Here is a 17,808-nt window from a genome sequence, read left to right on the forward strand (position 1 = left end):
TTTTTTTCCTCATAATACAAGTTGTCATCTATTACATTAAATGCTCCCAACTATCCTTTATCTTTTTCAGAAAGTATCTTTCTCTTTGTAGCTAAAACCAAGTGTTACTTTCACCTTAATAATTTCCCAACTAAGAAATAAAGTCAATTCAACTACAAGGCTCAAGGTAAGCCATCTGTCCTATGCGAAGCATTTTGAATCCTTCATATCTATAGACAAACACACCCTCAACAAGAAAAATCATGATTTGTCCAGCCAGCCAAATATATTTCTATTCTTCAAAGCAAATTATACCCATTATAACATATTATATATCAATATTTTTTTGATAATTCAATAATTGGGGGTAAAGAGGTTTGAACTCTAAATGTTTATGTTAAAAAAATCAAGAAGTAGCGCCAATTAAAAGCTCTTGGCTCATATTATATATCAATATAGATAAAGAAATCCCCAAAATTCATAGACCATTTATTGTGCTACTTTATGCTCAATCTCTCGTAACCAACCACAACCTAATTGATTTTAAAACTGCTAATACAATTCATAAGTAAAACTCCCAATGAAAATTCTGACCTTAGTGTGGAAACTTCTCCATGATTGTCTCCCTGTGAATTCGAATCATGGCAGTAGAGGTATACCAGCTATTGTCACTTACCCTTTGTGCAGTGAAGATAGCGAAACTTCCTCACATCTGTTTCTTTACTGCCCCCTTGTTAGAGCAATGTGGCATGGTTTTGTTCTTCCTATCAGAACTACGGAAGAAACTCAACCAGATTGAGGTTAATTAATGGCAGGCTAGTTGTATCTTAGATAATAAAAAGTTGGAACAAGACAATATGATTTCCTTGCAAACCATTTTCACCACCCTCTGGACAATCTGGAATCACAGAAACCAGGCCGTAAGGGAAGTGTCCCAATCCAACTGATGTTTTACTCGCATCCCAAACTCTCATGCAGGTACCAAGAAGCTTAAGCTTAAGCTTAAATCAACCCTCTCAGCAAGAGTGTTAAAACCAAGATGGGACGGGGTGGAGTTATCAGGAGTTGGCAGCTATAATCAAGATTGATGAGAAGAGAAACAAGAAATTTAGAAGAAGCGGGCATGCTTCTGAAGCTAAGAACAATTAAGGAACCAGAATGTTTGTAGGATGCAATAGTACTGGAGCCTCAACTACTAACATGGAAATTCAGGAAGCATTGGAGGCAAGCTTACAAGATAAGAATTTAGGCTGTCAACACATCATTGTACTCACTGCCAGCAAGAACTTGGAACGGATCTGCAACAAGAAGAAAATTCCCCACTGGAGAGCAAGCATTGCTGACAGACCTCCAATTCCTTCGACAACAAGAAATGACTTTCTGTTTCATCACCGCCGGGTACAACCAACAATTTTGTAATGCTGAACTTGATATATTTGCCTTTTGTCATATGTTAATGTGGGTATCGAAAAACAATTTTCAAAATGCGTAATCAATTTTGGGTGTTCCATTTATAACCAAAGAGAACTATTGTTGCTCAGAAGACCTCTTTCAGGAACTTACAATAAATTTAAACCACAACTTAGATTTATACATGAACTTTTTTTATCGGTAAAAAATTATAAATAAACTTTATATACTGATATCCAGAGATAAAATGTCCATATACAGCCAAAAGCATGCCTTGACCTCCATTGTATATCCTCTTTATTTATTAATTTTTTGTGCAACAAAATTTCCATCTATATGTGGAGTTGTGAAGAGAAAATGTAAACTTAGCTACTTTAAACTGAACAATGCTTGGCATACGGTTATGAACAGTATTAAACACAGCGGTGTTTGGAATATCATCTCAAAGACGAAAGAACAAACATCCTGAAGAAAAATGAATAAAACAGGAAGCTCTTCAGGTTACACGAATTAGAAGCACTACCATGATGAAAATACATGTCATTGCAAAGATCGCAAGCCATGTGAAGCACGTAGTCTTAGAGCTCTCAGAGTATATCTTCATGGCTCGCACATTGGCACGCCCAGTGCTTGCCAAGCTATGCTCAACAGCTTGCTCGGTAGAATCAAGTATCTGCACTCAAGCATAATCAAGTTATGAGACTACTAGATCATCAATTAACACCAAAAACATGAAACAGAAAAAGGTGAAAGCTATTTAAAAAGATTAAGAATTCAATCATTATTGTTCAGGGTAAACATAGTAATGATGTGATTACAATAAGATCCTCCCAAGAGAACACCATGTGATTTAAATATGATCCTTCCAAGAGAACGACACCATGGGATGAATAGGCACATATCCAAGTTTCTATCGAAGGACATACCCAGTGCATGAAAATTGTGTTGACAATCCAAGAGAATAAAGAAATTGTGGTGGAGGTGAAAGACGGATCTGTAATGGCCGATTATGTTTTTGTTGCAGTACAGGGTGGTGCAGTGATGGAAAACCCTGTGGTGACTAGACTCCAAATGAAGGCAATGATATTGAGAATGTACAGACCAGACGTCCACGAAATTTTGTTAATAAAATCCTAGAGAAGAAAGAAAAAGAAATGAAGACAACAAAGGCATTTGTTCTTTGATTGGTAAGTCATACACACGTAGTGGATCTTGAACCCATGACTCATCCTCTACTCTATTCTTGTAAGAAGAAAAAGGGTCTTTTGAATGTAGCCTTGGCTTATGAATAGCGGTATCTATTCTTGTAAGAAGAAAAGGGTCATTTGAATGTAGCCTTGGCTTATGAATAGCGGTAATGAGATAGCAGCAATGATGCAGTGAAAGAGGTGTGGGGTTATGGGGGCTGGAAGTTGACATAAATGAAAAGCAGAACGGTGATGGTGGTACAACTGATTTTTGTTGAAACTTAAAACAATTTAAAAATTCAACATATTATGTACTGCAAGTCACTATATTTAGTTATTATTGTAAAATAAATTGACTTCTTGGAGCATTCTCAATATTATTATGACATCATTTGTTTCAACGTTTTCTAAAAAATTAGTCAATTTCCAAGAATTATTTTCTAAAAAACTCTCATTTTCCTATGTTTGGTAGCAATCCTAAAATGAGTTCGAAAACTATTTCTTGGCTTCTTTTATTTAGCTTGGCATGAGATAGAGTTGTTTTTTGGAGAATTTTAGCGGAAAACCTCTAAAAAATAAGCCATACTTTTTCCGTTGACCATAGATATTTTTTTCTTTGACTCATTTTTTACGATTCTACCAAACACTAGAAAACACAAAAAACTATCTTCACATAAGGTTTCCATTGAAACAATCAAAGGTAACTAAGAAGGGTAAAGGTATCCTAATCATACTATCATAGAAATGGTGAGATAACAATAATTGGAAAATAAATCTTTAGAGTGCCATATATCCACTTAATTCATGTCAGAAGTGTATAACATGCTCACAGAATTAATACCTCAAAGTTAGAATCAGACACTTCATGACTAGTCATTGCTCCCTAATCTCCATGCATAGTGAAGCAGGAAAACCAGATCAAAACTAAGACAACAGTAAAATAAAAATGGATAAGACCTAAAAGTCAGCACCTAGACCTGGCTTAAAGTTAGCACCAAACAAGAAAACCATTATGAGTCAGCACCTAAACCTAGCTTGGAGTCAGCACCAAGCGGAAAAACCACTAAGAGTTAGCACCTACGGTAGAACTGAGTCAGCACCAGACCAAAGAGAGACCAAACGGCCATTTTTCTCATTCGTCAAAATTTCAACCACCTCCTTAAAGAGTATAATAGGTTGCTTATAAAGGATTACTAAACCTAATTCTAATTGGCATAAGAAACCTTAATTGCCTTATTACAAAAATAACCTTGTTTCCAAATTAGAATACTAATAGCATAATAAATTACTAGGACCTAAAATATAAAAATACAATTCACTTGCAAACATAAATAATACTAAATAAAAATCTTCTTGCGTCTCTCAATGATGTGGGAGATGCAAGAAAATTTTTATTTAGTATTATTTATATTTGCAAGTCAATTATATTTTTATGTTTTGGGTCCTAGTAGTTATTAGTATTTTAATTTGGAAGAAAGGTTAATTTGTAATAAGGCAATTAGGGCTTCTTACGCCAATTAGAACTAGGATTTAGCAATCTTTTATAAACATCCTATTGTACCCTTCTTGGGGATGGTTGATTTCGATGAATGAAAAAAAATAGCCTTTTGGTCTCTCTTTGGTCTAGTGTTGACTCAGTTCTATCATGGGTGTCGAATCCTAGTGGTTTTCCTAAAAATGACGTAGGACAACAAAAAAAAAATGGTAACAACGGTAAAATAAAGGGATATGACCCAGGAGTCAACAACTAGACCTAGCTTGGAGTCGGCATCAAGTAGGAAACCACTAGAAGTCAACACTTAGGGTGGAACTGGAGACAGCACCAGACCAAAAAGAGCAAACGGCCATTTTTCTTATTTATCAAAATATCAACCATCTCCTCAAAGAGTACAATAAGTTGCTCATAAAGGACTAGTAAACCTAGTTCTAATTGGTGTAGAAAACCCTAATTGTCTTATTACAAAAAAATAATCTTACTTCCAAATTAAAATACAATTGACTTGCAAACATAAATAATACTAATTAAAAAATTTCTTGCATCTCCCGCATCACATAGTTATTGCTCTAAATCAACATGACTTTATACCTTGCAAATCGTGTGCTTATAACATAGTACTTGCAAGGAAATACTCAATTACTTAAAATGTAAGAAAAGGAAATGGTCCAGCGTGAAGTTGAATATTGACATGGAAAAACTTTAAGATGCACTAAATGCAACTTCTTTAAACAAGTTATTGGGAGTTGAGATCAGTGAGTGACACTCTAACACTAAACAAAAATAGCTTGTAACTTCACCAAAGAAATCCTTGGTAGTTGGGTTTTCAAGATCAGTAGGTAATTCTCACAGTTAACTATGTTAGCTTGACAAGGAGATCAGTACTCTGGAATGATGGAAAAATTTAGTACTTTGGGAACTGCCGAAGAGTCACACCAGGGTGGATCCTCTTCACCTTGTTTTCATTTGCTTGGAAAACCAGGTAATATGGCTAGCAGATAACTGCAGATTAAAGGAATGGAAACCCATTGAGGCATCAAGGAACAACCATCTAATTATCTGTTCCTTTCCTGATAATTTACTAGTAGCTTTAAAACAACAATTTGAACCCAAAGAAAAACATGGTGTCAATCTTAGTGAAAAAATTTAACAAAATAGATCCAAAACGTTTTTTAGTCTTTGTACCAGAGAGCTGCAGGCTGCAATTAACTATTACCAAAGGCCAAAAAACTCAAGCAACTGTAGTTTAGGCCTGAGTGAGGTGATAATGTGCGCAACACCCACTGGGTGCATGTACAACTTACTGAGAGAGAGAGAAAGAGAGAGCATAAGTCGAGGATGAGTCGTGCATTCAAACACTATTCCAAAGGCCAATGAGCTCTAGCACAAATGGCACTTCCTTCTACAGTAAGAATAGTTGAAGGGTGAGGTTGTGCATTCATAACCCACTGGATATGTATAAAACTTACTAATAAAAGGAGAAAGGGAAAACCGAAAACCAATTACAAAAGACCAAGAAAAACAGTTGGGATTAACCCTTAACCATTCAAGAGTGTTAAAGCACAACCAAAATTTTCTATACATAATATAGAGAATAAGCAATCTCTTCTGTCTTAAATTTTAGCATATGTAACCTCTATCCAAATAGAGAGACCCCTTTACGAAATCCAACTGTTAAAGGGATCGTGGATTTAGTGCATGGCAAATCACCAAAATTCAAAACTTAGAACTCCATCGATAATGTTCTGTAACATTTCAAATTCTCCCTTTACAAAGGTAATTTAAGAAACCAAAAAACTTGTAAAATGCACTTACAACCTCTGAACTTTGGGGCAGTTGCACTTGCATCCCTGTATTTTTATTTTAGCCAATTTAGTATATAAACTTTAGTACTATAGCACATAGGTCCCCTTAACCCTTTTTTTTTACCAATTTAGTACATGAACTTTGGTATTGTAATAAATAGAATAGAACCTCTAAATTTTATGTTGTTGTAGTAAGACACCCTCATTCGCATCGTTGTTTTTAATGATTAGGTGCAAAAGAGGTTAAATTTGATTGAAAGAAAAAAAAAATTAAGGGGATCTAACTACTACAATACCAAAATTTATATACTAAATTGGCGAAAGAAAAAGTTTTCAACTAACCCAAAGTTCAAGGGGTGTAGGTGCATGTTATTTAAAAAACCTAATAAATATGACTTTTTAAATGGCGCAAAATTTTGGGATGTCCTAAAAATGAATATAAGACTATGTGATTAAGTATGATTTATGAAAGAACACCCTCCCCCTAAACACAGGATTAAAAAAAAAAATCAAATCCTTTAATAGCATCAATCACAAGCATTCAGGTCCAACAATATCAATTAGCATTAATGGTATAATTTTGTATCCAATCACTGTTCTACCTATTGTGTGGTTCTAAATCTTTTCTGAACTTCTCTCGTCACAGAAAGCTTCAAGAGGACTTGACTGATGAAATGGTTGGGTTGGCACGGCAACTTAAGGAGAGCAGTCTGATGATGAGCAATTCCTTGCAAAACACTGAAAAAGTAAGAACTCACATATCTATGTAATAAGTCTTGCATCACATCAAATATGTAAGTTCAATGCATAGTTTCATAAGTATGTTAATTGTTTAAAGAAAATGTTNTTTTTTTTTTTTTTTTGAAAAGTAATTTTTTGTAGCATGATTTTGAAACCTGGACCATTCAAAGAACCCTAAAAGAGAGAGATTCAAGGTTTTTGAGGTCGGACCAAGATCAAATTGAGGTCAAACTATGATGACGTCATTATTAATTTAATAATTATTTAAAAGATAAATAAATATATTAAATTAGTAAAAATAGAAAAATTAACTAAAATAGTCCAAATAAATATAGAGATCTATCTTTCAAATGTATTATTTATATCATAACTTTCAAAAGGCAAATAAGAAATATTAAATCCTAGGTAAGCATAAATAGATATTGAGTTTCTCAACCAACGGAGTCAATACCGTATATAGATACAAAATTAATATACTTAACATTTTGTTAGAGCTCAATATTCTACTCTTCTTAAGTATGCCTATGTCTAAATTATCTTAGGCAATGCCCAAAATGAAGAGATACTAACAAGGTTGTCATCCAATCATACAAAGATCTTAATAAAAACTGCTTAAGAACTTGACTAGGGCACTTGGGCATCCAACACCATCAAAAGTTTTACAGTTCCTCTCTAGCCAAATTGTCCACAACACAAACAATAGAACTGCTTTCCATATTTTGGAACTCTTGTGACAATAAAATCTTCCTTGCCAATACTATAGCATATGTGGTACAGTCTTCAGCATAACCCTTAATACCCCAAATAAAGAACAAATTACCAAATATCTTGAGCCACTGAATAAAGAAGTAAAAAGTTCTCAATTGACTCCCTGCTATTCTCGCACGTACAAGACCAATCAACAACCACAATGCTTCATTTTTAAAGGTTATCCACCTTCAAAATATTACCCATTGTTGCTGTCCAAACGATAAAAGCAATCTTCCTAGGTACCTTAGTGCGCCAAATGCACCTCCATGCAAAATGCAATCCTATAAATTCTCTCAGGAAAATCATGATTAAAGCTAACTTCAAACTTTACATTTTTTGTCGAACTCTTGGATAATTGATACTCTCGTTGACTAGACAAAAACTTTGAACACAATACATCAAACAGATACTCTGTGGGTGCTAATTCTCAATCTTGAAAGGACTGAGTGAATTGAGGAGTCCTTTATCCATTGCCAATCTAAACAGGTAAAGAAAAAAAGCTCTTTGAAAGGACTCAAAGATCAAATCAAAAGATGAACTTGGGAGCCAACTCAAACGCCAAACTAAATATATTTAGAAAATTTATTCAACCCTGCTCTAATACTTCTTCCATGGGCGAATTCCATGTGATCCCCTAACCACCTCTGTTGTTGAGCACCCTACATTTATTCATATTTCACATAAATAACACACGTCTCCAAAGATGCTCCTTCTCAACTCCAAACCTCCACAATTAAACCGGATGTATGGATTAGATTGATTTTTTTTTTTTTTTTTTTTAACTTTTAAAAGATAATTGCAGTTCTTGTAGTGGTAAAGTAATTTAGTTTGCCATATAGTTCCCTCACACTATTACTTAAAAAATCTAAAGTGAAGTGAACACTAAAACCCAACTAGCATAAGGTGTTTGAGTCAACAACAACATTTAAGCCCATAAATTTTTCCAATCATGTTCATAGTCCGTGTTGTGAAAAAAGAACCTTTGATCCATTTTAAACAACAGATTACGCATATACTGGAACAGGGCCGGCCCTAGGCTTAGGCCAATTAGGTCATTGCCTAGGGCCCCCTTACTAGAGAAGGCCCCAAATTTGGGGGCAAATTTTTTTATTTTTTTTTATATATAAATATTTTTGGGAGATATTAAAACATTTTAGTTTACATTTTTTTTTTTTCATTATTAAGAAGGCTCAAAGAATTAAGTAATGTTAGAGATAGAGATAAGATAAATTTAAATAAATAAGTCTTACAAATAGACGTGTTACTAATCACAAGTAATTCAAATAGGAAAACGTTAAAAATATTATAAATTTTACTATATAATTTTTATTTATTTAATTATTTTTATACAAGATAAAAATTATACTCTAGCTTAATCTAAGTGTATATATGTGCGAAACTCTCTTCTAGAAACTTANAGTAAACGGACTTAACTGTTAAAGATCATGAAAGATATTCGAGACATGATTGCTCAGATGACGCAAATAAAGACTCAACCCGATTCAATTGGAAAACCAAGGATAATTGATCACAATGAACTTATTGTTGCCCCCCATGGAAGACAACATTGAAGGTGATATCTTGGTCGTGGAGAATCCTTCAGCAACAGCAAAGCCTAAGTTGACATAGACATACATGCCTCGACAAGTGTTGCTTTTAACAAGCGTGCAAGGAAATGAATCTATTAAAGAGCAGCAAGATGAAAAGATGGTGCCTAAAGAGAGTATTACGTTAGAGGGTGCACATGATGTGAAAGTTGAAATTGTTGAATGTGTTTCTGATCAACCCTCCACAGTCCTTTGAAGATCTACTCTTGGTGAAGTCGAAGAGGTTAAAACTGCAGTGCTTCCTATGGTTCATAAGGTTCAAGACGAGATTATACTGATTCCACACATTGACTTTGTTATTCCAAATGAGTTTGATATGGTGGAATTCAAGGTTTTTCTTTCCTGTGCTCCTTAGGTGATTCTAGATTTGAAGCAAGTGTTACTTGTCAACATCCTAATCCTTCAACACTTTAGAACTCGAGGTCGAGTTTTCTCCAACCAGAGAGAATGATGAGGGAGACACAAGAAGATTATTGTTTAATATTATTTATGTTTGCAAGCTCATTGTATTTTTATGTTTTAGGTCCTATTAGTTTATTGGGCTTTTAGTTATTGGGCTTTTAGTATTTAATTTAGAAGTAAGGTTATTTTGTAATAAGGCAATTAGGGTTTCCTAGCCAATTGGAACTAGGGTTTAGCAATCCTTTATAAGCAACTTATTGTACTCTTTGAGGAGATAGCTGATATTTTGATGAATGAAAACAATGGCCGTTTGGTCCTTTTGGTCTGGTGCTGACTCCAGATCTACCCTAGGTGCTGACTCCTAGTGGTTCTATCGCTTGGTGCTGACTTCAGGCAAGGCCTAGGTGCTGACTCCTAGGTCATATCTTTTATTTTTTTTATTTTTATTTTTTTGCTTTTTTTATTTTTTATTTTTTTTATTTTTTGGGTTTGTGGTGTGGGTTCTGTGATCAGAGGCGGGCACGGATGGTGGTCACCGACTTGGGAGGTGTCATTGGCTTCTCTGTTGGCTTGGGGATGAAAAACTCGTGTGGGGCTGCGGGATATACGCGGATTGTAGGGGCTGGTTTGGGCTTGTTCAAGATTTCATGAGGCAAATACTTGAAAGGTAATGTCATTCTTGGCTGGTTTGCTCTTTTGACGGTTTGGCTTCCACGTGGTTGTCTACGGTTGTATTGAATGGATCAGAAGTTTGCTCTGATACCAAATATGACGCAGGACAACCAGAACAAAATTAAAATAACGGAAAAATAAAAGATATGACCTAGGAGTCAGCACTTAGGCCTTGCCTAGAGTCAGCACCAAGCGATAGAAACCATTAGGAGTCAGCACCTAGGGTAGATCTGGAGTCAGCACCAGACCAAAAGAGACCAAACGGCCATTGTTTTCATTCATCAAAATATCAGCTATCTCCTCAAGGAGTACAATAAGTTGCTTATAAAGGATTGCTAAACCTAGTTCCAATTGGCTAGGAAACCTAATTGCCTTATTACAAAAATAACCTTACTTCTAAATTAAAATACTAAAAGCCCAATAACTAATAGGACCTAAAACATAAAAGGTCCGTTGGATAGCACTTATTGTTGCTGAAGTTGATAAAAAATTAATTGTTGCTGAAAACACTGTAGCAAAATAATTTTTAAATGTGTGAATAGTGTTGTGGGACCCATTTTAATATTAAATATTGTGTGAACAGTGCGTGAACAGTACACTGCACAGTAAAATTTGTCCCCAAAGTCAAAAAAGCCGGCCAAAAAAAAAAAAAAAAAAAAAAAAAGGAAAAAACGCAACAAGTGAAACGCGCCGTGACTTTCCTCTGTATCCAAACCACACAAAAATACAATGGGCTTGCAAACATAAATAATACTAATAATAATCTTCTTGTGTCTCCCTCATGTGCTGACTTCAGATCTACCCTAGGTGCTGACTCCTAGTGGTTTCTATCGCTTGGTGCTGACTCCAGGCAAGACCTAGGTGCTGACTCCTAGGTCATATCTTTTATTTTTCGTTATTTCAATTTTGTTCTGGTTGTCCTGCGTCAATTTAACTAGCATTTTATATAATAATATTTTTTTTAAAATCTATTCTTTTTACTCTTTATTATAATTTTTTTTTTTTTGGAGAAAATGCTAAAGTTATAACAAATTTTACTACAAATTAGTATTGTAATGAATGTGATTACTGACATAAGGCTTACAAAAATACTAGAAATATTATAAAATTTACAATATGAGAATTACAAAGATATATCCCCAATGACAAATATTCATTCAAAAATGCATTCAATAGTTTGTTGAAATCTATCTATCATATTCATTGTCACATCAAATTATAAAAGTTATGGAGACCATCATGCACCCTTGGTGCAATGATCACTCCATAAGTATAAGTTCTTGTGGGGTGTGGGAGGGCAATGGCCAAGATTTAAGTTTCTAGAAGAGAGTTTCGCACACAACACCCCTTTTAAAAAAGAAAAAAAAAAAAGTATTCCTGCCACTTTCATCACTAGTGACAAACTCTGTACGGGTTTTACTCACCAAAATCATTCCAGCTTCCCTCCCAATTAATAATGAAATCACCACATAAGTTTAAGGCATCTTTAACTCTTGAAGGAAAAAATCTACTTCTTTATTATACAAATCTAATCTTTTGTTAGCATAATTAGTTTTGTCACAAGCAAAGATTCTTCAAACATAATTCTAAAAATTACAAATTTAACAGTACTGTCCTTAAATGACCAAAATCTTAAGTACCTATGTAAACCAACATATAATCCTGCTTATAATGTACACGCACCAATGGGGCAGCTAATTTGGAAGCAATCGCTTCAATCTTCTCTGAAAAATCATTGACCACTGCCTTTGAAACCCTGTATGAACATGTTCAAGAGATGTTTAGACAAATAAGAATGCAATCCTAACAACCATAATAGCACCAGTAGAACACCTGAATCAGCAACCCAAAAAAACAAGAGTGAAGATAACTATCATTTCAAAGTCAGCCAATTGCAAAATGGTTTTTGTCAAACATGTTTTCATTGGATCTAAAAAATAACAATGAAGAATGAACTTTTTTGATAAATGAAGAATTAACTAACTATTATGTAACAGAATACAAGTAACCCTAGAAAAAAGTGTTAAATCATGCATAAGTAGCACCTTCTATTAAAGAAATCTTTGTAGTATGCAATAAGTATCTTTTCAAAGCTAATGCAGTCAAAGATTTCTTGTTGGAATTTTAATGAGCAACCATCAGCATTAACTCCATTTAAAATATGAAAAGAAGGGGAAAAAAAATCAACTGAGTCCAAGATTAATTACTAACGTCGCAGAAGGGGGAAAAAGTGACTGAATATATATATATATACTAAAATCTCTCCCAAACCTCAAAAACCTTAACGAAACATCTCAAATGACAATTTCAAAGCAAGTTTAGATTTCTTTAGAGGCTTAGGATTGGAAAAATGTTCTCTTTCATTCCTAGAATTATTGGTCTCAGCAATCTTTCCTGTGACCCATGACATATTAGGTCTTCCAGTATATTTCATTGAGTTAATTACTCAATACTTTTTAGTCCAAAGCTGACGTGATACACAATAAATTGACTCATTGGATGGACTTTGAAATGTCTTACAATTTATAACATTGAACAAGTCCAGACAAAACCCTTCCATATCACTACATATCAGGCTATATGTGTCTAACTTTCCAAATAAGCGAAATAAAATACATTCTAAAAAATGTTGATCAAACAACTAACATTAAGTTTTGTAGCCCAAGCCAGAGCTTTGTTAGTCAAAGGTAACAGGGGTGCCCAAGGCAATAAATCCCTAGATTGCCTACAATGCTTAGTGCCAAAAAGGCACCCACCCTAGGTGAAGCCAGGGACCAATATTATATTAGTATATAATATATTGGATATTATAAGTATACTAATACCCCTAGACAATATTAGCATATTTATCATCATTTACCATTGTTTCACACTAAAACGAAAATCTAATTTTCTTCGACTTTTTTGCAAGAACAAGTTATAGACACAAAAGAAAAATGAATTAAACAAAGGTAACAGGCATAATTTTGAAAATATAAAATACTAGAAGATGATTTCTATAAAGAGCCACATGTGACATAGTGCAACACAGTTAGCAAAGCGTGGGGATAGGTAATAGAGATTTTATTGATTAAAAATCTTCTCATGAATGATATACTTGATTATATTTATTCATTTATATAGTTGTTTAGGAAGTCAAATAACATTAGATGAGAAAATATAGATTAAGCCCATAAAGGGATGTGTAAATTGAAAGTCACTACAGTTAATAAAAGAGCCACAAGTTTAATGAAGCACACACTTCTGTCACTCTGTCACCCTGGCTAAGGAGCTTGCTTGGAGCCTTGCTAAAGTCACCTCCCTAGCATAGAGAGATAACCAGAGTATGGATTTCACTACTAACATTTCTGTGAAACAAAATTGGCTGTTTGTTTATAGGTATGAAACACAATTGGCTATGGATTCAATACCCTCCCTTGTGTAAGTTAATTGTACCCACTAGGAGGGTTTTTCATTCACATGATCCTCATTCTAACGTAGGACAAATTGGGGAATTTGTCTATGTGCACTTAGGGTGGACTGAGATTCACAAATATTTGTAAATCTAGAGTTTAAAATATTTTTTTATAAGAGGGGTTCTATTAGGAAGAGAAAATATTTGATTTATGATTGAAAACAAGTATGAAAAAACAAAAATAAGGTTTCTTTACAATCTGTGAACAGTGCACGAGAACAATACCCATGAACAGTGCATGTAAACTGTAAACAGTGACAGAAAAGAAAGAGGCAGAGAAAATGAGGTAAGAACAATAAGGTCAATATGTATCAATACTAAGTGGGCGTTTGGCATGGATTATTTTTGCTAACTTATTTTACTATTCAAGTTATTTTTGCTACAATTCATGGATCTCATTGCACTTTTTAGTACTATTCATGGGTCTCACGGTACTATTTCAGCTAACTTTTACCTTTATCTATAGTACTTTCAACAAAAAGCTTTCAGTTTCAATAAAATAAACGGATTTCAAACGGAGACTCAACATCCGATATTTTATTGATCAACTCCTCTGTTTGAGTACAATAAGACACATAATAGACCTTACATCTTAACTTTTCCTAATAGAACCAAGTCTCATACTTTAAATAGGAAATCAAACCCTGATTGAATTGAGCCAAAGCCCACATATAAAGACCAATCAACTTTTTTTTTTTTTAAATTATTAATAAAATAAAAACCTTAGGCCCACAACTATGGCCCACACCCAGAAATTTCAGAATTACTAATTCTGCCCTTAACCCCAGAACATAAGATAAAACTATCAAAACATAATTAACTACCATGGGCACTTATTCTTGGGCTTTACCTTAATTTTAGGCTTCCAAAGAAGATAGTTTTTCAAACCACACTATGCTTGCACCATCACATAATTGTCAATCATAGAACTATAAATCATGACAACAGTTTTCCCTACCCTTTGATCTAATTACCATAAGCAATTAAGCACCTAATGTCCTTCGGAAAATAAATAAATAAATAAATAAATAACCTAGAGCTTTTTTAGTTATCCCTTGTCATTACCTTCTAAAAATGAAGCTAGGGATTCACTATACAAATAATATATTATAAAAAAATGAAAGGAAAATAATATTTGTTCTATGTAGCTTGTATTATCTTAAAATTCACCATATGCAGGCATTTCTACCACAAGGAGACATGTTTCTTTTGAGTGCACAACTCGTTACCTGGCCTGTTTGGTATTTGACTCTTTCCTTTAATAAATTTTGATCAGGCAAAAAGAGACTTTTTCTATTTGTAAGTAACACATGCACCCTATGGATTTTGAACCCACGACCTCACCCTCCAGCTTGCACCTTACACTTAAAATTGAAAGAGGTGCTAATAAAACTAGAGCTCATTGGCAATTAGTCCAAGAGGGACTTTGTCAATGATTCATGAGTTTAAAAATCACAACCAAAACTCCTCTAATGTATTATCTATTTTCAAATGCCAACTAAAATAGCAAAGGTATTAACTTTAACTCAATAATTATTTGCAACGTCTTTATCTTTCTGCCCTCTCTTTCCAACATTTCAACCTGGAAAGAACTCCAACCCATAAAATTGTAACGATCAGAACTTACATCAATATCTTGCAACCCAAGTCCCCGCACAAACTGGACACTCCTATGTAAGTTTTTTATTTATTTAAAGTGTTGATAACAAGGCAAAATCCAATTCACTCATTTCTTTTTCTTTTTCTTTTTTTTTTGAAAATTAAAAATAATAATAAGTTCTAAACACAATCTACTGAATTCAAAATTGATGGATAGGAATTTTGAGAAACCTCGCCATGGTGGAGATGCCCTAAGAATCTAGAGAATCAACAAGGCATCACGCCCCATGCCGGGCCACCTTCAATTCAACCGCTAATAACCATACCCACGGTTGGCACTTCCAACCTCATCAGTGACCTTTTATGTGGGCTCAAAATAATTGCACAAGTACATCAAGATACTAATTAAAAATGTCTCAAGTCACCAATTATCATGTTTAGTATAGATGAAAAACCATTTACTTATCAGAGAGAGAGGTTATAGACAAATTTATTTTCTAATGACATTGCCAACCATGGTATTGCAAAATGACTTAGAGAGAGAGAGAGAGAGAGAGTGGTGACCTTGGTAAGCCTTCGGAAGTTCTCTCTTGAGCCAGCTGTTCTAATTGTTCTCGCAATGTAGCAACATACTACAAAATTCACATGCATATTATACAGAAATTGGTATTTATTTTTCACTATAATAATTGCTAAGATATATGAGAAGAGAAGGGAGATGTTTAGACATACATACATGTACAAGTTTTGCCTGCTTTTTTTGTTGAGGTGCAGCTGCAACCAACCTCTTTAAGTTCACTTCCGTTTTACTAATTCCCATCACAATATCCTACACAGCAGCATTGAATAAACAAATCCAATTTCAAAAATCAAACGAAACTCAATTTTAATTTTGATGCTGCCATTAAAAAATGATCTTGTGTATTGTGTATGTTTGTGTGTTAGAGTCCCACATCAAGAGAGATGGAAAAAGAAGGAAGTAAAAAATCCAAACCTGAAACGCAGCGTTTTGAGAGCATCCCTTGCACCCAAAATTAGTTTCCTCTCTCACGCCGATCCCCTCTGTCTCTTCTTCTTCTTTTTTCTCAGGCTGATCTCCCCTGCCTCTTCTCCTTCTTCCAAATATGCCCTTACATATTTTACGTTTTCCAACTTTTGCCCCACTTGGGAATTGGGTACTTTGGGAGATCAGAGAGGTAAACCCATGCATGACTTTCAAAAAAAAAAAAAAAAAATTTTTTTTTTTTCGAGCGTGTGGTACTTGTGTATTTGTGTAATCTAACTAAAATACTACCAGTAAACGACACAGTGGGCATGTAGCAAAGAAAAGAACCCTTTCGGATTACAGAATCCTATTCCTAATTGGAACAGAACTCCCATTCATGTGTACAGTTCCAGTTTTTTTCTTTTCTTTAACAAAGTTGTCTCCTTGATTTTTTTTCTTTTCTTTAACAAAGTTGTCTCCTTGATTTGAACGGCTGTTCCTTTGTCCTTCCCGGAAGGGAATTTGAGTAAGATGGATCGCCCATATGAGTTGTTGGCCTCTCCAACTCCAACTCCAACGATGAGCGATGAATCTATGTTTAGCAGTGCATATCGTTCATCACATCCTTTCTTTTCTCGGAATGGCAGACATTGTTCGGCTGAGCTTCACATCCAAAAGCTGTAGAGAACCATGTGTGTCCATATCATCTTTAGATTTTGATGCCCTATTATTATTATTATTATTATTATTTTTTTGATTATTTGATGCCCTATTATTATTAGCATTAGTTTCAATTCATGTTCCATTTTAGAAATTAGAATATGAATGGGAGTTCTGTTCCAATTAGGAATAGGAATCTGCAATCGGTCTTCATTCGCGACTTTACCTGTTTCTTATAATCCTTTTCTTTGCCACATACCACTTTTTAAAGTTTTTTTTTTCATAAAATAAAATAAAAGTTGTTGTATGCTAGTATTAGACTAGATACTAGATACACGAGTAGTTTTTTTTTTTTTTTTTGGCAACTTATTACTATTATTATTATTATTGTTTTTTCAAGATATTTTGCAACTTATTTTAAGTCACTGCACTCATGAAGAAAAAAAAAACTGTCTTTTTTGACCACTTAAAAATAAAAATAAAAATAAAAATGAAGCTAAAGTGCTCAAAAGAATAGTAAAAGTATATTTGGTACACTAAATAAAAATTACATTAAGAATAATGATTTTCATTACTAAAAAAAAATATAATGGAATAATTATTATTATTCATAAATTTGGTTATTATATATGCAAAGTTTGTAAAAAATGGAAGCATAAGGAAAATATTTTTAAATTAAGAGAAAAAAAATTTCTCAATATAAATAATAATTATTCCTATATAATAATTATTTCATGTAATAAAGATGCAACCAAATAACTTAATAGTTTAGTAAATGACATTTTGTTGTTTTCAACATAAGCATCAAGGTTTAAATCCAATCTCTCCTTTTATAATTAAGTTATAAATATCAAATTTTTCTCCAAAAAAAAATTATAACTATCAAATTAATTATCAAGGAAAAAAGAAAAGAAAAAGAGTATGGGCCTCATGACTTAGTAGTTGTTGTGGCCCCAAATAACTCAATTGTAGTCGGGCATTTTTCCTTCAAACTTAATTTGTGAAAATATTGCCTTTTATTGGAGAAACTTGTTCCATAAGAGATGAGAAAAATTAATGTGA

At 33.8% G+C, this 17,808-nt stretch overlaps 1 protein-coding gene across 1 annotated transcript; it reads right to left on the minus strand.

Annotated features, from left to right (window-relative positions):
- Positions 1-1,645: 1,645 nt before the first annotated feature.
- On the minus strand, positions 1,646-16,793 carry LOC112033518 (uncharacterized). The gene is made up of 6 exons (XM_065770748.1): positions 16,096-16,793; positions 15,838-15,930; positions 15,666-15,733; positions 11,689-11,804; positions 10,307-10,389; positions 1,646-2,062 (listed from the first exon to the last, which is right to left on the minus strand). The coding sequence occupies exons 1-6, from the start codon at positions 16,309-16,311 to the stop codon at positions 1,886-1,888; spliced, it is 753 nt and encodes a 250-aa protein (XP_065626820.1). The 5' UTR covers positions 16,312-16,793; the 3' UTR covers positions 1,646-1,885.
- Between the last annotated feature and the right edge of the window lie 1,015 nt (positions 16,794-17,808).

This window comes from Quercus suber, unplaced genomic scaffold, assembly GCF_002906115.3.
Source record: "Quercus suber isolate HL8 unplaced genomic scaffold, Cork oak 2.0 scaffold_35, whole genome shotgun sequence".
Taxonomy (NCBI): Eukaryota; Viridiplantae; Streptophyta; class Magnoliopsida; order Fagales; family Fagaceae; genus Quercus; species Quercus suber.